We start from the raw sequence: 22274 nt of genomic DNA, 5'->3' as shown, positions 1-22274 counted from the left end.
TACAGCTAAAACAGTTTACGGGTCTCGTTGTAATTTGGAAACCGTTCATCGTACAAAAATGGCATCCAGGAAGAAGTTGTAGGGAATCAATAGCGGCCCTTACACGAGCATTAAAAATGTCATTACTGAATTATTAATGAACGTGTAATGGTGCAGTAATGACGAGACTTCAAACAAATTTGAAATACATCATTACTTAGTTACATTAAAACTGACATTTTTAATGCTCGTGTAAGGGCCGCTAATAGGGCACTTAAAAAAATATACACTGAGAAAAAATTGGAAATTTTTTTTGGATAATTTATATTTTAAGGCTCTTACTAAAACTTACAGATTGATGGCTGTCCCATCCGTGCCTTTTGAAAAATGATAAAGTTACAGCTAAAACAATTTACAGATATATTCGAAATTTCAAGTTCTCGTTGAAAGATAATCATTTAAACAGTAGAATATTATTCTACAGGTTAAAGGCAATAAATTTGTTCATGATATCCTTTCTTCTAAAAGTTGCTGTTTTTGAGATACTTGGATATTTGATTATAACACCATTTTTTTATATTTCCACGAATTGTTCATTTGCTTGCTACAGTTACTCACAAAATTGATCGTACACACGTATGATGCTACATTTTATTGCAGTTTCTTACTGTTGTTGGGTAGTTTTTAATTTATTTTGAAGTGATTTTGCAATGAAAATTGTTTTGAAACATAATTGAACGAAAACTTGGATTAAAATTATTTTGTTGTCAGAAATAATTGATTTATAAGGAAATGTATGCCTTTTTTAATCTAACAAAACTGATCGTACACCAATATCGACACAATTTACTATGAACTCGTTTTGTGTGTAAGCTGTCAGTGTTAGAGTAAACAACATTGGGTTTAGCCTTGGTTTGAGAGCTATAAATTGAAATACAGAGAAAACCGCTATCTATTTTTGTAATGGAAGGCAAAAGAAAGTATAAAGACATTTCTACAAGAAAATTGATCATTTCCTTGCGCTGTAAAGGAAAATCCTTACGCGACATAGGAGAAATCGTAGGACGATCACATTCCACCGTACAGAATATGGTTGACAACTGATTTTTAAAAAAAGGCGAATGTATTTTTGCATTTCACCAAAATTGTCTTTTTCAAACCGTTGTAACTAGGAAACCGTTCATTGTACAAAAATGCCGTCCAGAAAGAAGTTGTAGGGAATCGATTAAGCACTCTAAAAAATATATACACTGAAAAAAATTTTCTCAATAATTACAAAATAATCCGAAAAGTTAAATACAAAAAAGCATGGTTTTATTTTTTTTAGATAATTTTCATTATAAAGATATTATTAAAACCTACAGATTGATGGCTATCCCATCCATGCCTTTTGAAAAATGATAAAGTTACAGCTAAAACAATTTACAGATATATTCGAAATTTCAAGTTCTCGTTGAAAAATAATCATTTAAATAGTAGAATATTATTCTACAGGTTAAAGGCAATAAATTTGTTCATGATATCCTTTCTTCTAAAAGTAGCTGTTCTTGAGATACTTGGATATTTAATTATAACACCATTTTTTTAAATATTTCCATGAATTGTTTATTTGCTTGCTACAGTTACTCACAAAATTGATCGTACACACGTATGATGCTACATTTATTGCAGTTTCTTACTGTTGTTGGGTAGTTTTTAATTTATTTTGAAGTGATTTTGCAATGAAAATTGTTTTGAAACATAATTGAACGAAAACTTGGATTAAAATTATTTTGTTGTTAGAAACAATTGATTCGCAAAAAAATGTATGCCTTTTTTAATCTCACAAAACTGATCGTACACCAATATCGACACAATTTACTATGAACTCGTTTTGTGTGTAAGCTGTCAGTGTTAGAGTAAACAACAATAATTTCGATTAGCTTTGGTTTGAGAGTTATAAATTGAAATACAGAGAAACCGTTATCTTTTTTTGTAATGGAAGGCAAAAGAAAGTATAAAAACATTTCTACAAGAAAATTGATCATTTCATTGCGCTGTAAAGGAAAATCCTTACGCGAAATAGGAGAAATCGTAGGACGATCACATTCTACCGTACAGAATATCGTTGACAACTGGTAATACGAGGGAACTCTGAAGAATAAGGCAGAAAGGGGAAGAAAACGGATCCTATCGGAAATTAACGAACGGCTTATAGTTGGCAAACTACGAAATAACCCGAAAATAAGTGAACCGAAATTGACGGCGGAAGTGTCTCAAGATTCCAAACGACCTGTTTCAACTGAAGCTGTTCGCCGCGTTCTCCGGAAATCTAATCTGTATGGTCATGTTGCCCGTAAAAAACCATTCATATCAGCAGTAAATCAGAAGTAGCGGCTTGAGTTCGCTAAACCCCACGTAAACAAACCGCTGGAGTTTTGAAATCAGGTAATATTCACTGATGACACAAAAATAAATTGCTTTGGATCTGATGGCAGACAAATTGTAGGGAGAGAGCCGAATACAGAACTCAAATATAAAAATTTGAGATCAACAGTGAACCAAGAATAACATTTGGAAATAGCGTACCTGTTTTTCGAAAATCTGCGGTTTAAATTTTTATATTTAAATAAGTAAAATAAATTTTGCTAGCATTTCTTGACATTTATAAAATAATTATGATGATAAGTTACTATGGTTTAGTATAAGTATCATTTTTCTCTTTTCATGAATAGAAGGTTTAATAGTAGTACATCACATATCAATAAACAATGAACGTGAAGTAAGGTTGTGTTTTCATTGATGATAAATTTATAAGGAAATGTATGTCTTTTTTAATCTCACAAAATTGATCGTACACCAATATCGACACTTTCTTCTAAAAGTTGCAGTTCTTGAGATACTTGGATATTTGATTATAACACCATTTTTTTATATTTCCACGAATTGTTCATTTGCTTGCTGCAGTTACTCACAAAATTGATCGTACACACGTATGATGCTACATTTTATTGTAGTTTCTTACTGTTGTTGGGTAGTTTTTAATTAATTTTGAAGTGATTTTGCAATGAAAATTGTTTTGAAACATAATTGAACGAAAATTTGTATTAAAATTATTTTGTTGTCAGAAATAATTGATTTATAAGGAAATGTATGCCTTTTTTAATCTCACAAAACTGATTGTACACCAATATCGACACAATTTACTATGAACTCGTTTTGTGTGTAAGCTGTCAGTGTTAGAGTAAACAACAATAATAGTTCGTTTTAGCTTTGGTTTGAGAGCTAAAAATTGAAATACAGAGAAAACCGTTATCTTTTTTTGTAATGGAAGGCAAAAGAAAGTATAAAGACATTTCTACAAGGAAATTGATCATTTCCTTGCGCTGTAAAGGAAAATCCTTACGCGAAATAGGAGAAATCGTAGGACGATCACATTCCACCGTACAGAGTATGATTAACAGCTGATTTTTAAAAAGGGCGTATGTATTTTTGCATTTCACCAAAATTGCCTTTTTCAAACCGTTGTAACTAGGAAACCGTTCATTGTACAAAAATGCCGTTCAGAAAGAAGTTGTAGGGAATCGATAGGGCACACTAAAAAAATATACACTGAAAAATTTTTTTTCTCAATAATTACAAAATAATCCGAAAAGTTAAATACAAAAAAAGCATGGTTTTAATTTTTTTAGATAATTTTTATTTTAAAGACATTATTAAAACCTACAGATTGATGGCCTTTTGAAATATGAAGAAGTTACAGCTAAAACAGTTTACGGGTCTCGTTGTAATTTGGAAACCGTTCATCGTACAAAAATGGCATCCAGGAAGAAGTTGTAGAGAATCAATAGGGCACATAAAATAATATACACTGAAAAAAAATTGGAAAACTTTTTTAAATAGTTATTATTTTAAAGCTCTTACTAAAACCTACAGATTTATGGCTGTCCCATCCGTGCCTTTTGAAAAATGATAAAGTTACAGCTAAAACAATTTACAGATATATTCGAAATTTCAAGTTCTCGTTGAAAGATAATCATTTAAACAGTAGAATATTATTCTACAGGTTAAAGGCAATAAATTTGTTCATGATATCCTTTCTTCTAAAAGTAGCTGTTCTTGAGATACTTGGATATTTAATTATAACACCATTTTTTATATTTCCACGAATTGTTTATTTGCTTGCTACAGTTACTCACAAAATTGATCGTACACAAGTATGATGCTACATTTATTGCAGTTTCTTACTGTTGTTGGGTAGTTTTTTATTTATTTTGAAGTGATTTTGTAATGAAAATTGTTTTGAAACATAATTGAACGAAAACTTGGATTAAAATTAATTCGTTGTTAGAAACAATTGATTTATAAGGAAATGTATGCCTTTTTTAATCTCACAAAACTGATCGTACACCAATATCGACACAATTTACTATGAACTCGTTTTGTGTGTAAGCTGTCAGTGTTAGAGTAAACAACAATAATAGTTCGTTTTAGCTTTGGTTTGAGAGTTATAAATTGAAATACAGAGAAACCCGTTATCTTTTTTTGAAATGGAAGGCAAAAGAAAGTATAAAAACATTTCTACAAGAAAATTGATCATTTCCTTGCGCTGTAAAGGAAAATCCTTACGCGAAATAGGAGAAAGAATATCACTCGAATAATATCGTTGACAACTGGTAATACGAGGGAACTCTGAAGAATAAGGCAGAAAGGGGAAGAAAACGGATCCTATCGGAAATTAACGAACGGCTTATAGTTCGCAAAGTACGAAATAACCCGAAAATAAGTAAACCGAAATTGACGGCGAAAGTGTCTGAAGATATCAAATGACCTGTTTCAACTGAAGCTGTTCGCCGCGTTCTCCGGAAATATAATCTGTATGGTCATGTTGCCCGTAAAAAACCATTCATATCAGCAGTAAATCAGAAGTAGCGGCTTGAGTTCGCTAAACCCCACGTAAACAAACCGCTGGAGTTTTGAAATCAGGTAATATTCACTGATGACACAAAAATAAATTGCTTTGGATCTGATGGCAGACAAATTGTTGGGAGAGAGCCGAATACAGAACTCAAATATAAAAATTTGAGATCAACAGTGAACCAAGAATAACATTTGGAAATAGCGTATCTGTTTTTCGACAATCTGCGGTTTAAATTTTTATATTTAAATAAGTAAAATAAATTTTGCTAGCATTTCTTGACATTTATAAAATAATTATGATGATAAGTTACTATGGTTTAGTATAAGTATCATTTTTCTCTTTTCATGAATAGAAGGTTTAATAGTAGTACATCACATTTAAATAAACAATGAACTTGAAGTAAGGTTGTGTTTTCATTGATACGACTAAATACGTTAGGTGCTCTTTAGTCACACACCACATTTCAAAAAAAACATTTCATTTGTAACTCTATTAATTACTATTAATAGTTATCTTTTAAGACCAAAGAGAAGACGTTGGGTAGAGTGATTTAAAAGATAGAAAGATTACATAATACGCATGTTTGGAGATTTATGACGTGTGATACTGATGAGTTTGTTGCTATGCAGCGCTGTTAAAAACATTCACAATTCATTCAGGAATTCTTGCGTCAGTCACAATATGAAAATTACGCTCTTTTTAAGTATATTGCTGGAAGCATACACAGTGACCGTAAATAACGTAATGAAGTACTGGTTTCTCTTGTAATATTTTGGTTTCGTGGTTCATTGCACCCGTATTGTTTAGGTACACTAGCGCCGTCCTGAATTTAGTGGAACATATATGAAACAGGCTCATTTCTGTCAGGTTGTGTTTGGGTTGATGGCAGCTTTCAGGCACAGGAACACTGGAGTTTATCGACCAGAATATGGACAAAATGCTATATATGAATATCCTAGAACGTAACCTAAAACCAAGTGCACAATAATTAGGACTATCATCGGGATATTGTTTCCACCTGGACTATCATTGAAAACACACCTCCCATGTTGTTCGGGAATGGCTGTTATATAACGTTCCTAAGCAATTAAAAACACCACCACAGTCACCAGACACGAATCCCATCGAAAACCTATGGGATAAAATTATTCGGCGGTTCAAGGATACTAACACATCAAACAAAAACACGCTGAAACAGAAAATAAAATAAGTATGCGAAAACATCCGAGCATCTTGCACAAAGAACTAGTGGACCCAATGCCCCGTCGTTTGTAAGCCGTAATCGACGCTAACTGAGACCATACTAAGTACTAAATTTGATATGAAGATATGGGGAAATTTGTGTACATGCAAAACCATCAGAATCGAAGACGTATAAATGTAAACCAGATTGATAGTAAGCTTTTAATCGACTGGCGGAATAAGGACGGTTTCGTGCAAGCAACTCTGGGATATGGTCGACAGACAGTTGGTAAAATTTCAAGAAACTGATCGTGCGGGCGTACCTAGTAATCAATCCCTATCACAATTATCTGATGAGCTTCGAAAGTTACATGGTAATTACTTAATTGGCCATGCAAACTCGTGTAAACTATGGGCAAATTACCTGCATTCTGTACCAGCTCATGAACGACGACAAAAAAAACTGGATTACCTCCGTATTCTATAATCAAATTTTTCAGATCTGTTCCCATATCAGAGGCTGAACAACTGGAAAGTACACGAAAGGGTCTATTGGTTGCTAATACTATCAACGACGCATTTTCAGCACAGCTAACAGCGTTGGCAGATGAAACAGAGCAGATGATTTCTTTGGCACAGAGAATAAAGCATCGTATCAGTGCTCTTCAATCTCGATCATTGATCAATACTGACTTATGTTCAGCAATTCAAGTCTGTATTAGACCAGAAGATGACGAATGTCGTTCTTCGGGTCGTAAGTCGTAAGTCGTTCCATAGCAGAAAATGTGTCAGATATGATAGACGTAGATCACATGTGAATAAAATTCAAAATATTTGTTATCTGAATATTTTATTCAAATAAAACTGAGCTAGTTTAATCTTAATTATTATTATCCAGATCATTTTGCTGCCAACCAAATGATGGATTAAAGATTCTACCAGCTGAATAACCGCAACGCTTGAAAATTTTGCTGCAGTCGTAGATCTCCATGTTCATGAATATAAGGCCAACATTAATAGTTTTTCTTTTTTATTTTCAGCATAAGCTTTTCTTATGCATGATTCGACCATTCCAAACACCAATTCAATTGGATTGAAAAATGGGAAGTACGGAGGTAAGAATAGTGGGAGAATGCCAATGGACCTTAGATAAAGAACAATATTGGGGTCACAATGAATCCAAGCCCCATCTAATAACCCCACAGAATTATACCGTGGATATCGTTGTACTTTGTTATTCTTCAGAGCAAATTCTAGGCAAAAATAAAAAAAATAGTTTCAAATGAATCTAAGATACCATTGATTACTAGAAAACATAGAAACGATGCTCTAGTGCAACGTACGAATTCGCTTCGATAAAAAAGTCGTTCTCCTTTGGCGCCATAACCTCGATTTCTCCCTATACTAATGTCTAACGATACTTCATCCAGAAACACTACATTATAAATGTTCCAGTCGAATGAGCTTAATTCCGTTCAGAATCGAAGAATTTCGTGCTCTTTTATTTGAATTGATCTTCGTTCCAATACTTCAAAGTCATCCTTCGACATGTAAAATACGGCACATACTTGATGGACTGATTCGCATTTGAAAACGTCTGAAGAATAGTTCTCGGCTTTCGTCAAGATAGAGCACCGGATTATGGTGATACAATACTATGATCCAATGTCTATGTTGTGCACTGAATTTACGAAATATTTGTTCCCGCTGCTTAGTTGAGAGAAACCCGTTTTTGTCGTGAATACGACTTACTTTACTATGGGGTGCCTTTTCAAAATTAGCCATATGGAAGAATGGGCAGAACTTAATCGTGAATATCTCGGCTTGTATTAAAGACAGCAACATAATTCTTTCACCATTTCATCAAAAATATGATCAGGAATTTAGGATAATATTTTGAACAGTGTGAGATAACCACAAACAACTCAAATATTAAGTTTTCTCAAATTTTGAAAACAACGCGGAAAACGTTTCACTTTTGCTTGGCTTTTTCGCGCAAGAACGACGATTTTGAGGTAGTCAGGCACATATCTTCAACTGACTGCGTGGTCGACCGTAGTCGAAATTCGATCATTGGAGAGTGCACCTTCTGCGTGGTTAAAAACCTCAAACGCTCAGGTCGCAACTCTCATTTGGACTTCAGTCGTCAGGTGGAGCAGTCGGCAATGAAAGCAAACTTTTTGCATGGTATAAAGCCTCAAACGCTTAGGTCGTGCTTTCATTTGAACTTCAACCGTCGGGAGCAGCGGTCGTCAATAATGAGAGCAGACCTTTAGCGTGGTGCCAAACCTCAAACGCTCAGGTCGGGCTCTCATTTGGACTTCAATCGTCAGGTGGAGCAGTCGTCAATGAAAGCAGAACTTCTGTTCTTGGTTCTAAATTTAGTTCTTGAACTCAGGTCCAATTCGTTATTCTACAATTCTATTCGGTTCTTTTTAGAACCATAATAATATTCTCAAAGAATTATGCGAAATTTTGCTTTACTGTACTCTATACGGCGCATTTTTATTATAAAGAACTAACTAGTTATTTCATTGTATTTAATTGCGTTTCAGAATGATTAATGTAACTAATCTGTAATTTAGTCTAGGCGCATCGTTTGAAATTCTAGTAGTGAAAAAGGGGAAAGTTGCACAATTCACACAATCGATCAACTACCAATTCGAATTCGGAAGTATAAAGAAAGTGTGTCAGTTTTATTCGTATTCACGACATCCAGTTATGTCTCTGACATTACACACCCGTACTTTTTTTCATATGATGTAATCCAGCTGCTAATTGTTGATTTTGTTTTTCGGCAGATAAGCGCTAACTGACTTTTTCTCATGCCGAGTGTTTAGTGTTCGCACTGGCATGTCTGTTACCCACATTCTGCATGATATTATTCATTGTGTTTTGGATAAAAATAAAACATCAATAATTTTTGTGAACAAATAAACATTTGAGAGAATTTGATACTAGAGTTGACGTTCAAGACGTCAGTAATCTATCCGAAAAGAGCTGTTGCACTTATGATCACACTTTTGCCTCAGCACACTTTCATACCGTGCAGCTCGATTTGGTGTGAACTGTGCAATACACTACAAATTTTTTAAAGCACATATGACAGTTTTCTTAATTAGTACACTGAACCAAACAACTATATGAATATATGGAATATTTCTCGATATACACTGCACGAAAAAAAACTGTAAATACGGGTTAGAATCGCAATCTGATACTAAATCGGATGAGAACATTTTGTTTTTATAAAAATTCATATTTATATAAATAATTGCGAAATGTGCACGAAGAACTAAACAAATAAATCGTAATGTTAGTTCCAGAATTTTACCAACATGACCGAATTTAGGACTACACACTTAAATTGGATTACCGACCTCAGCTGTTCAAATCTCGGTAGGTGATTTTATCGGTAAAATTCACGTTTTATACCTGCGGTACCTTGAGGTACTGCTGTCAACAAATGTTCATTTGTGCTGATATATCAGTAGAATGGATATTCGGTAGTTCGACTGTTCAAAACTCGTCAAAAGAGGCAAGAATTACCGAACGAAATTAAGTGTGTACAGAGCAATTCCAGAAATGCTTAGCAGATCATCAGACTCGACCTTCTCCGATTTGGATGAAACTTTGCACATGGCTTCAGTATGGGTAACCATAAGTTTTGAACCGATGGAGAGGTCAATCCGACCCATGACTGATTTTTAAATAAGGTGTATGTATTTTTCCATTTCACCAAAATTGCCTTTTTCAAATCGTTGTAACTAGGAAACCGTTCATTGTACGAAAATGCCGTCCAGAAAGAAGTTGTAGGGAATCGATTGGGCACTCTAAAAAAATACACACTGAATTTTTTTTTTGATTTTTTTCTCAATAATTACAAAATAATCTGAAAAGTTAAATAAAAAAAGCATGATTTTAATTTTTTTAGATAATTTTTATTTTAAAGATATTATTAAAACCTACAGATTGATGGCTATCCCATCCGTGCCTTTTGAAAAATGAAGAAGTTTCAGCTAAAACTGTCTACGGGTCTCGTTGTAATTCGGAAACCATTCATCGTACAAAAATGACATCCAGGACGAAGTTGTAGGGAATCAATAGGGCAGTTTAAAAAAATATACACTGAAAAAAAAATTTTTTTTTTGATAGTTTTTATTTTAAAGCTTTCACTAGAACCAGATTGATGGCGGTCCCATCCGTGCCTTTTGAAAAATGATAAAGTTACAGCTAAAACAATTTACAGATATATTCGAAATTTCAAGTTCTCGTTGAAAGATAATCATTTAAACAGTAGAATATTATTCTACAGGTTAAAGGCAATAAATTTGTTCATGATATCCTTTTTTCTAAAAGTAACTGTTCTTGAGATACTTGGATATTTAATTATAACACCATTTTTTATATTTCCACGAATTGTTTATTTGCTTGCTACAGTTACTCACAAAATTGATCGTACACAAGTATGATGCTACATTTTATTGCAGTTTCTTACTGTTGTTGGGTAGTTTTTTATTTATTTTGAAGTGATTTTGCAATGAAAATTTAGCGAGTTTAGCACTAAGCAGTACAATTTGAACTGCTCTGCACTGATGAGTCAAAGACGAAACGTAAAAATAATGAAAACGATTATGTGCCCTAGCACAAAATTTGGCTAATCCCTAAATGACCATACCTGCATCGGCCAGAAATAGTCGAAAACACGTTTTCGGTCGGCACGTCAGAAAAGACATTGCACTTCGTTGCAAAACAAAAAGTGTTCTGTAAGTAGCAGAAACATTACGTCTGCTTAGCGGTTCAAATTGAACTGCCGAGTTTAGCACTAAGCAGTTCAATTTGAACTGCTCTGCACTGATGAGTCAAAGACGAAACGTAAAAATAATGAAAACGGTTATGTGCCCTAGCACAAAATTTGGCTAATCCCTAAATGACCATACCTGCATCGGCCAGAAATAGTCGAAAACACGTTTTCGTTCGGCACGTCAGAAAAGACATTGCACTTCGTTGCAAAACAAAAAGTGTTCTGTAAGTAGCAGAAACTTTACGTCTGCTTAGCGGTTCAAATTGAACTGCCGAGTTTAGCTCTAAGCAGTTCAATTTGAACTGCTCTGCACTGATGAGTCAAAGACGAAACGTAAAAATAATGAAAACGGTTATGTGCCCTAGCACAAAATTTGGCTAATCCCTAAATGACCATACCTGCATCGGCCAGAAATAGTCGAAAACACGTTTTCGTTCGGCACGACAGAAAAGACATTGCACTTCGTTGCAAAACAAAAAGTGTTCTGTAAGTAGCAGAAACTTTACGTCTGCTTAGCGGTTCAAATTGAACTGCCGAGTTTAGCACTAAGCAGTTCAATTTGAACTGCTCTGCACTGATGAGTCAAAGACGAAACGTAAAAATAATGAATGAAAATTGTTTTGAAACATAATTGAACGAAAACATGGATTAAATTTATTTTGTTGTTAGAAACAATTGATTTATAAGGAAATGTATGCCTTTTTTAATCTCACAAAACTGATCGTACACCAATATCGACACAATTTACTATGAACTCGTTTTGTGTGTAAGCTGTCAGTGTTAGAGTAAACAACAATAATAGTTCGTTTTAGCTTTGGTTTGAGTTATAAATTGAAATACAGAGAAAACCGTTATCTTTTTTGTAATGGAAGGCAAAAGAAAGTATAAAAACATTTCTACGAGAAAATTGATCATTTCCTTGCGCTGTAAAGGAAAATCCTTACGCGAAATAGGAGAAATCGTAGGACGATCACATTCCACCGTACAGAATATCGTTGACAACTGGTAATACGAGGGAACTCTGAAGAATAAGGCAGAAAGGGGAAGAAAACGGACCCTATCGAAAATTGACGAACGGCTTATAGTTCTCAAAGTACGAAATAACCGGAAAATAAGTGATATCAAACGACCTGTTTCAACTGAAGCTGTTCGTCGCGTTCTCCGGAAATCTAATCTGTATAGTCATGTTACCTGAAAAAAACAATTCATATCAGCAGTAAATCAGAAGTAGCGGCTTGAGTTCGCTAAACCCCACGTAAACAAACCGCTGGAGTTTTGAAATCAGGTAATATTCACTGATGACACAAAAATAAATTGCTTTGGATCTGATGGCAAACAAATTGTTGGGAGAGAGCCGAATACAGAAATCAAATATAAAAATTTGAGATCAACAGTGAAACATGGTGGTGGCTGTGTTATATTGTGGGGTTGTATGGCAGCTTTCAGGCACAGAAACACTGGAGTTTATCGACCGAAATATGGACAAAATGCTATATATGAATATCCTTGAACGCAACTTAAAACCAAGTGCACAATAATTAGGACTATCATCAGGATATTGTTTCCACCTGGACAATCATTGAAAACACACATCACATGTTGTTCGGGAATGGCTGTTATATAACGTTCCTAAGCAATTAAAAACACCACCACAGTCACCAGACATGAATCCCATCGAAAACCTATGGGATAAAATTATTCGGCGGTTCAAGGATACTAACACATAAAAAAACACGCTGAAACAGAAAATAAAATAAGTATGCGAAAACATCCGAGCATCTTGCACAAAGAACTAGTGGACCCAATGCCCCGTCGTTTGTAAGCCGACGCTGAGGGAGACCATACTAAATACTAAATTTGATATTCCAATCCGCATTCCCCAGCTACACTTAATAATGCAGATTTTCATAATGAGTGTACGATCAATTTTGTTAGATAGAACTAAGGCGTTTTTTTTGCAATCGAACCACCAAATGGGAAGAATCTTAATATTTAAATTAAATGTAAATTAATCTAATTCATGAAATATAAAACATTGAAATTACATAAATTTTGTTACTTTAAATTTACTCACTGAAAAGCAAAATGTGAAAATGTAATATTTTTTTGTGTGTGCGATCAATTTTTTGAGTAACTGTATATCTACAATTATTACATGTACATGAATAATTTTTTTAATTATATTTAAGGTTTTATTTATGTCTGACGGAGCTGCCTCGCAGTACAAAAACAGAAAAAAATTTGCAAGCCTCTGTAAATTTAAATCAATGTATAACATTGATGCTGAGTGGCATTTTTTTGCAACTTCTCATGGTAAAGGACCATGTGATGCACTCGGGGGTAATTTAAAGCGAATGGAACGACGTGAAAGCTTGGCTAAACTACATGAACACCCAATCACAACTGCAAAACAATTATATGAATGGGCAGAGCAGAGACGTCGAGATGCATTCACGACCATGTCTTTTTGTTACATGTCACAAGAACAATATGAACGGGGTATGACCGAGTGGAGTAGTGTTTATAAGGATACCAAAATGATTCCAGGCACACATAAATACCATTCTTTCGACCCGATTTCAGAAACCACAATCGTCACAAGACTGTATTCGAATGACGATGCATGTAGTACTCATACAATTTTCAAAAACCTAAAACCTTAAATATAATTAAAAATTATTCATGTACATGTAATAATTGTAGATTTAAACAGCAAATAAATATTTCATGGAAATATAAACAATGGTGTTATAATTAAATATCCAAGTATCTCAAGAACAGCTACTTTTAGAAGAAAGGATATCATAATCCAATTTATTGCCTTTAACCTGTAGAATAATATTCTACTGTTTAAATGATTATGTTATCTTTCAACGAGAACTTGAAATTTCGAATATATCTGTAAATTGTTTTAGCTGTAACTTCTTCATTTTTTAAAAGGCACGAATGGGATGGCCATCAATCTGTAGGTTTTTGTAAGAGCTTTAAAATAAAAATTATCAAATAAAAATCTAAACCCTGATTTTTTTAAATTTAATTTTTTTGGTTCATTTGGAAATTATTGAGAAAAAAAACCCAATTTTTTTTAGTGTATTTCTTTTAGAGTGCCCTATTGATTCCCTACAACTTCTTCCTGGACGCCATTTTTGTACGATGAACGGTTTCCGAGTTACAACGATTTGAAAAATGCAATTTTGGTGAAACGCAAACACACATACGCCCTTTTTAAAAATCAGTCGTGGATCGGAATGACCTCTCCATCGGTTCAAAACTTATGGTTACCCATACTGAAGCCATATGCAAAGTTTCATCCAAATCGGAGAAGGTCGGTTCTGATTTTGTTACTTTTTCGTTTACTCATTCCTGGAATTGCTCTGCAATTTCTTGATTTGAAAAATTACGGTTACGGTGATAGGAATATACAATATCAGGTTGTTTAATAAATAAATAAATAAATGCTTTAAAACAAAACAATTTAGTATATGAATGAAACGTGATTCGCTTCAACGAGAGTTATCAATTGAAGCAAAAGTAATAAGTATAACTTGTTCTTTTGCTTACTGTATTGCACTTATCATACTATTTATTAACATTTTTTCAGTGCTTAACAAACTTTCTATTTGTCGAAGCTTGGAATGGTTCGTCTTTTGAATAAAATTTAATTACTTTTTAGAAAACAAATATCGAAATTTCAAATTTTGACTAAAAGTTTAAACTATTCGCAAAACTGTTCACAGCAAGGGGCAGATCGCTTAGTATATGCACTTTTAAAACAAAGAAAATTTATCAAAATGACAATGAATGTCATGAACTTCTGATATGTAAAGCAAAAATAAAATGAAATGAACGGTGTATTGCAAGTTACTTTGATTGCGATATTATTTTCATTGCGTTCATGACATTGAATTTAAATTAGGTGCACATTATCTTTTCTCTCAGGGAAATAGATATAAAAGAAAGTTTACATTCATGATTTTCATATTTAAATGTGTTTTTCCGACGAAAGTAAATATCGCCTATAAATAATGTAGAATTACGCTGTTTTGGACCTACCGTCTTCACTTTCAAGAGTTATGAAGTAGTATTTAACTTTGCTCATGAATGTTATGAATAGTGATGAAAAGACGAAACACATAGGTTTTAAAGGCAATGTTTGGCAGCTCACTTCTGATATGTAGAGCAAAATTAAAATGAAATGAACGGTATATTGCAAGTTACCTTGGTTGCGATATTTTCTTCATTGCGTTCATGACATTGAATTTAAATTAGCTGCACATTATCTTTTCTCTCAGGGAAAGATAGAATGGAAAAGAAGTTTGTCATTTTCAAAAATTGTCTATGATTTACTAAGCTATGCAGCTGCCCCTTGCTGTGAACTGTTTTGCGAATAGTTTAAACTTTTAGTCAACATTTGAAATATCGATATTTATTTTCTGAAAAGTAATTAAATTTCATTCAACAGACGAACCATTCCAAAATTCGACAAATAGAAAGTTTGTTAAGCACTGAAAAAATGTTAATAAATAGTAGTGCAATACAGTAAGCAAAAGCAATGTTGCTCGAATATCAAAAATTCAACGAACGTCAATGATCATCGTTCGCTTTCCTTCATCTTTGTTCGATAATCGCTCTGATATTCGGACTTGTCCGTATATTCGGGTGTGAACAAAGCCGACGCTGCTTCGTTGCTCGCACGAAGATCTATTTCTTGCAGTTGTTATTCACATTGAGCATACCCCCGAATGAAAATGCGAATTAGTTTTTTTACCATCACTGCTAACCTCAATCAAATGAACACATTTTGACAGTTCAGCAGTACTGTTTGCAAATATAGATGTTTTTGTCGTGAATACGACTTACTTTACTATGGGGCGCCTTTTCGAAATTTACCCTCTGAGAGAGTGATAAATTTTTGATCGTGAATATTTCCTGTTGTATCTAATGAATCAACATAATTCTTGCGACATGCCATCGGAAATATGATCACAATTTTATGATAAAATTTTCAGTTGTGTGACATAATCTCAAATAGTTCAAAATTAAACTTTTCTTAAATGTTTAGTACAAACGAGTGTCAAAGAGGATAATTCATAAGGCGCGTTTGCCTTTCTCGTATTTTGAAAGCTCATAGCTCAGTGATATGTAGAAGGATTTATATAACCTAACTACCAATACAATCGAAAGTTTAAACTTGAACGTGTATTGCAACAACATTGAAGTTTTTCAATAGTACACTATTGAAAAACCTGTTTGAATTAACCCATGACAGCGCCAGCCAATCAGAACGCGAGATGTCTGCATCTATACAAGAGCATCCATATAAAAGTTCTGTTATTCATTTTTCCTACCATTTGCTGAGCAACTGTTCCCGAAACAAGACACACGAGAGCAACATCGAGGACCTGTCGTCTTACTGTTTTCCGTTCTGCGTACAGGAAAGGAATTCTAGCAAAGGAGTTGTCCAAACACCGCTGCCAGTTGCAGGTATAAAATGAAATGTGATGTGAGAATGGCACTGAAAACCGGTAGAAAGGCAGCCAAAAAGTCCAGCAAGGCCCATTCAAAAGCACTTTTTAGTGCACACTTTAGTAGTGTTGCTTTCCTACCATTTTCGAGCAACTGTTGCCGAAACAAGCCACACACGAGGAGTTTAAATAATTTGCACCGTCACTGACACATTCAATTACGAACGGCAATGCGAAAGTGGAAGTGATGATGTTGAACACATCTTTATACTAGTATACAAACTGGGAATTGCAGACCAGCACGGTTAGAGCGGGACTTTGCCTTGCCCTTAACTGTTCCTCCTGTGTGCGTGTTTCTGCGTCAAAATTCCACAAGATGCTGTTAACAGCTAGACAGCCAATTCAGTATTACTAGCTGCCGCCCCGTTAATTCTCTCTTTTATATCGTCTCACTGTTTCCCGTTCTGCGTACAGGAAAGGAATTCTAACAAAGGGGTTGTCCATACACCGCTGCCAGTAGCAGGTATAAAATGAAATGTGATGTGAGAAATAGCGTCATTTAAGTTAAAGCAGCTATTCTGAACGTACGAGACACCGTCAGCACGATGGCACCGAAAACCGGTAGAAAGGCAAATTTGTACCGTCACTAACACATTCAATTACGAACGTCAATGCGAAAGCGAAAGTGATGATGTTGAACACATCTTTATACTAGTATGGGGTCGTGTGGAAATATGCCATGCGAAGCAGGGTTGCCATATACACAGGTTAATCTGTATTTTATTTATACATACATACGGAATTTGAAACGTATCCGTGCCAAAGCTTTGCGTATATATACAAACAGACGTTGCCCTATATCTAAGCATCGCTTCACTACAGCCAGTAACGAATATCGTATCTATAATAAATTTCTATACAATCGCTACGTGAATCGTATGCAAAATAACCTAAGGCACAACCCTAAAAGCTTCTGGTCATTTGTCAATACGAAAAGAAATGAAATTGGACTTCCATCTAAGATGATGTATTACGATAATGAAGCTACAACAGCTATTGACAAGTGTTCACTATTTGCTAGATACTTTGCAAGTGTCTTTTCGACTGACTCACCTACTGCCATCGAACTTGAAAACGCTGCTCGTGATGTTCCCGCTGATGTAATTGATATGGACATTTTTCATATCTTCGAGCAAATGGTTATTTCAGCCGTTAAGAAAATCAAGTTGTTGTATGCTCCAGGTATCAGCGCCATGCCATCCGCTATTTTGAAAAAATGTTCGGACATTTTAGCAGTGCCACTAGCGCATATCTTCAATTTGTCGCTCCAGCAGCAATCATTTCCAACTGATTGGAAACGGTCTATAATGTTCCCGATTTATAAAAAAGGTGACAAGTGTAACGTCGTTAATTACCGAGGAATCACGTCGCTGGGTGTTGAATCTAAGATCTTCGAATCAATCATTAATACTACTCTATTATCAGCTTGTCGCCATTATATTAGCAGTTGCCAACATGGATTCTTCCCTGGTCGGTCGGTTGAGACAAATCTCGTTTGTTTCACATCGTTTTGCACCGAGCAAATGTCCAACAAATTCCAGATAGACACGGTCTACACTGACCTAAAAGCTGCTGTTAACTCTGTGAATCACGAAATTTTATTAACCAAGCTGGGCAAACTAGGATTTACGACCAGATTTTGTCAATGGCTCCGAACATATCTCGTTAACCGTAAAGTTGTCGTACAAATTGGAAATACTGTGTCTGAACCATTTGCAAGTATCTCAGGAGTTCCTCAGGGAAGTACTCTAGGACCACTTTTTTTTTCGTTGTTTGTGAACGATGCTGTATTTGTCCTAAGACATGGTGGCTAATTATTGTTTGCTGACGATTTGAAAATATTTCTCGTTATTCGCAAAGAAGCTGATTGCCGTGAGTTGCAAAATCTTGTTAATATGTTTTACGAATGGTGTGTAAGAAACAAAATGGATCTCTGTGTTTCTAAATGTTCCGTCATAAGCTATCATCGTACGAGAAGCATGTTTAATTTTAATTACACCGTCGCTGGCACTCAACTGCAACGCGTTGATCACGTCAAAGATCTAGGTGTTATTCTGGATGAGAAACTAACGTACACCCGCCATCTTTCAGCAACGATTGACAAAGCAAACCGTTTACTTGGATTCATATTTAAAATCTCGAGTGAATTTCGTGACCCACTTTGTTTAAAATCGCTATATTGCTCATTGGTTCGTTCACAGCTGAAATTTGCGAATGTTGTTTGGTGTCCATACAACGCTATATGGATTCAAAGGATAGAAGCTGTGCAACGTAAATTCGTGCGTTATGCTTTACGGGAACTACCATGGAGTAACCCGTTGAGCCTTCCACCGTATGAAGATCGTTGTCAACTATTGGGGATTAAAGCTTTAGCTGATCGTCGACGTGCTTCACAAGCCACTTTTGTATCTAAGCTATTACTGGCTGAATATGATGTTCCGGATCTTCTATCACAGATTAATCTGTATGCTACAGCACGTGTTCTTCGGCCTCGATCATTACTGCACACTGATCTGCGGAATACCAACTATGCTAGCAACAGCCCGATTTTGGCAATGACTCGCCGTTTCAACGAATTCAGCGATGTGTTTGACTTCAATATGACCTCTTTACAGTTTCATCGTCGGTTGCTATAGTATAAGTTTAATTACTACCATTTTTAATTAGTTTTATTAGTTTATAGTCTAGTTCATTAAGACTTGTTGTCAGATGAGCATTGTCCTAATAATAAATGTAAAAAAAATAAATAAATAAATAAAATAAATATATGTAGAGATTAATCTGTATTATTATTATTATTATCATTATTATTACTATCATTATTATTAAAATGACTCTTGCATACCGGAGATCGTCGATACATTTCAGACCAGGCCATTGCAATTGTCTCGTACTGAAATTTCGAGAAGAATCAGATATCTTCGAACTTCATAGCTTCAAAAAAAACTACAAATTTGTCATACCTAGCCTCCTATATTGGCAAATTTTATTATTATTATTACTATTATCATTAATATTACTATCATTATTATTAAAATGACTCTTGCATACCGAAGATCGTCGATACATTTCAGACCAGGCCATTGCAATTGTCTCGTACTGAAATTTCGAGAAGAATCAGTTATCTTCGAACTTCATAGCTTCAATAAAAATAAATTACAAATTTGTCGTACCTAGCCTCCTATATTAGCAAATAAAGAAGGAATTGTTTCAAGTTTGGAATATATAGTTGTAGAATAAAATTATCAAAAGCTGATTTGTGATAATCGTTCGTGCTGTCTTTGAAACAAGCAAATCAAGACATTTTCCCCTGCATTAGTACCACAGTCTAATGCGTAAGAGATGAACCATATCCCAGCACTCTCCCATTGCTGCTACCTCACGAGATATGATGAATTTATTAGATGAAGAATGCTTCGCGAAGAATGGAAACCAACGATCGTCGCAGTGACGCTATTCGAACCAATTCGAAGAATGTATTAGTATATTCGGGTTCTCTACGATTATTGCTTATTCACTTTCACCCTTCTCTCTTTCGTGCAGTGAATAGTTCAACGTTGTTCGAGACGTGCGTAAGTACTGGGATGATATTCGCGGCGAAGATCGATGAATAAATTAGTTACACGAAGAATATGTGCAACATTGAGCAAAGAACAAGTTATACTTATTACTTTTACTTCAATTGATAGCTCTCGTTGAAGCGAATTACGGTTTATTCATATACTAAATTGTTTTGTTTGAAACATTTATTTGTTTATTAAACAACCTGATATTGTATATTTCTATCACCGTGACCGTAATTTTTCAAATCAAGAAATTGTAGTCCATAATTCGGACATGTTGGTAAAATTCTGTAACTAACATTACGATTAATTTTTTAGTTCTGCGTGCACATTTCGCACATATTTATGTAAACATGAATTTTTATAAACAAAAACAAAATGTTCTCATCCGATTTAGTATCAGATTGCAATTCTTAACCGTATTTACAGCTTATTTTTTCGTGAATTGAAATCAAAGCCGAACCATTCATCAATGTTTTTCATGTATTTTGCAATGTATTCGTACGTCACTGTTGCATTAAATCAGACCCTGTCAGCTTGGTGCGAAATCAATCTTCAATTCAGCAACGCCATAGCATGGCATCACGTTGAACATATAATGTCCATTGTATTGGTTGGTAAACGACTGGACAATGCGCAATTCAGGCCCCAATGTGATTCTTAGCCTCTTGTCCAGTAACTCCTACCCCTACCTCCCCACGGTCCCGGCTGGGGTACGAGTAACCAGGGATGCAAACGGTAGCGGTAGAATACATTTATTCTTGTACATTCTACACATTCAAAATTCTACAGCCTGCTACAACTGCTTGATGGTACATTTACCGCAGAGAGAGTACCAGCGACGATCAGAACGGTGCAGGTAAAAACAAATTTTGCTCTACTTCATTCTACCTTCTCTTTATGGTACGGTCTTGTACTGCTGCTTGAAACTCCCGTAGATTTCAAAAATGTACTGTAGCTTCCTACCGCCAACGAAAAAAAAGTATTCTGCATTTGCATAATCCAGACTAATAAAAGATTAAAATTTATGGCTATAGAAATGCATTGATCTTACATAGGGTTATTGTACTAATAATCATTTCATTTGTGGAGCTACCACGTTTGAGGATTACGCGACTACCAATCAACAAATTATGATAAAATCGGATTTTCCTAATGTTTTTTCGAGCACACTTAAATAAATCGATTTTGTGGGATCAAAGAGGATACTTTACCAGGTTTTAATCCAAACCGACCAAAATAGCAGTAATGCTCTATAGCTTACCAATTTCGTGTATTTACCATTTTTATGTAAATGTCCTCAAACTTCAGTATGGAGTGATAAATAATTCAGTATAAAATTATGAAGAAATGAGTGTCAGCTCAGCTCTACCGATCGATCGGTAAATGATACCTTTTACTGATCTTATTGTTGAGCTTATTTTACCGATTTTTTCTTATTAGAGGAGGGTGGCCCAAACTTCCCAACTTAATTGATCTGCATGTTATAACGCAGTAAAAAACTTTTTTTTAATACATATGATTGACGGTAGTACAAATAGAGTATAATGAATCTAACTATGGCAGTTTAAGTTACTATTCTAATTTGTTTCTTTAGTACTGTGTTTAATCATTGATTATATTTTATTGTGAACCGCACTCATTAATCCGTTAATTTGTTCTTAAAATAACAAAACCTTCTAACAGGCAGAGTTTCGAGTATTTTCATCCCGAGTGAGTTTTTTATTCACTTCAATCGAAATACTAATTGATTTTATTATTTTGTTCATATCACGGTTTGAATTATTTTACACGTATAAATATGTCATTTTGGTACTAGTCTTTCAATTTTATACGAAGTTAGTGAGAATCGATCAAACCATTTCAAAAATATCTTTCGCCCACTACTTTCCGGAACCAGTAAAGTCGAATTGAGTTTACTTGTCCATCAATAAACAAGTCCAGCAAACATGAATAATCTATTGAACTAATCACACAGTCACTGTGCGAACTAAGTGAATTGATTCAAACGGTATAAGACTCTCGGCACTAAGAGCCTGTATTCAAAAGTTTATTCTCACAGCGATTACATAATTCCTTTATTTGAAATACATAAATAATTCTGCAACTTCATGATTTTACTTCAAAACATTTTTTGTTCGAGAAAAATAATTCATTAATACCCTCTGGCAAACCCAACAATTAATACCTCGTGGCAACGATCAAATGCTTAAAAGCGGGGTTAAATACATGATATTAGCAATACTACTGTATAAACATTCTGAATATGCGAAAATCATCTTTGAAATAGCGAAGAATATAGGCAATGTGCTGCGCTTACT

General features: G+C 34.6%; 1 protein-coding gene across 15 annotated transcripts in view; it reads right to left on the bottom strand.

The window, feature by feature from the left end:
* Nucleotides 1-22274, bottom strand: part of LOC131437703 (voltage-gated potassium channel subunit beta-2) — a 565459-nt gene that overhangs the window by 526605 nt on the left and 16580 nt on the right. For 4 of the 15 annotated variants that reach the window (XM_058607211.1, XM_058607210.1, XM_058607218.1 and 1 more), the window contains exon 3: nt 17444-19111. The exons of the other annotated variants lie outside the window; for them this stretch is intronic. In XM_058607211.1, the coding sequence (XP_058463194.1) occupies nt 17444-17514 (71 nt within the window). In that variant the 5' untranslated portion in view covers nt 17515-19111. The remainder of the gene's footprint in view (nt 1-17443; nt 19112-22274) is intronic. 15 annotated transcript variants of the gene reach the window in all.

The sequence above is a fragment of the Malaya genurostris genome, chromosome 3 (assembly GCF_030247185.1).
Source record: "Malaya genurostris strain Urasoe2022 chromosome 3, Malgen_1.1, whole genome shotgun sequence".
Lineage (NCBI taxonomy): Eukaryota > Metazoa > Arthropoda > Insecta > Diptera > Culicidae > Malaya > Malaya genurostris.
The sequence above is the reverse complement of the archived record's forward strand: the minus strand, read 5'-3'. Positions and strand labels throughout refer to the sequence as shown.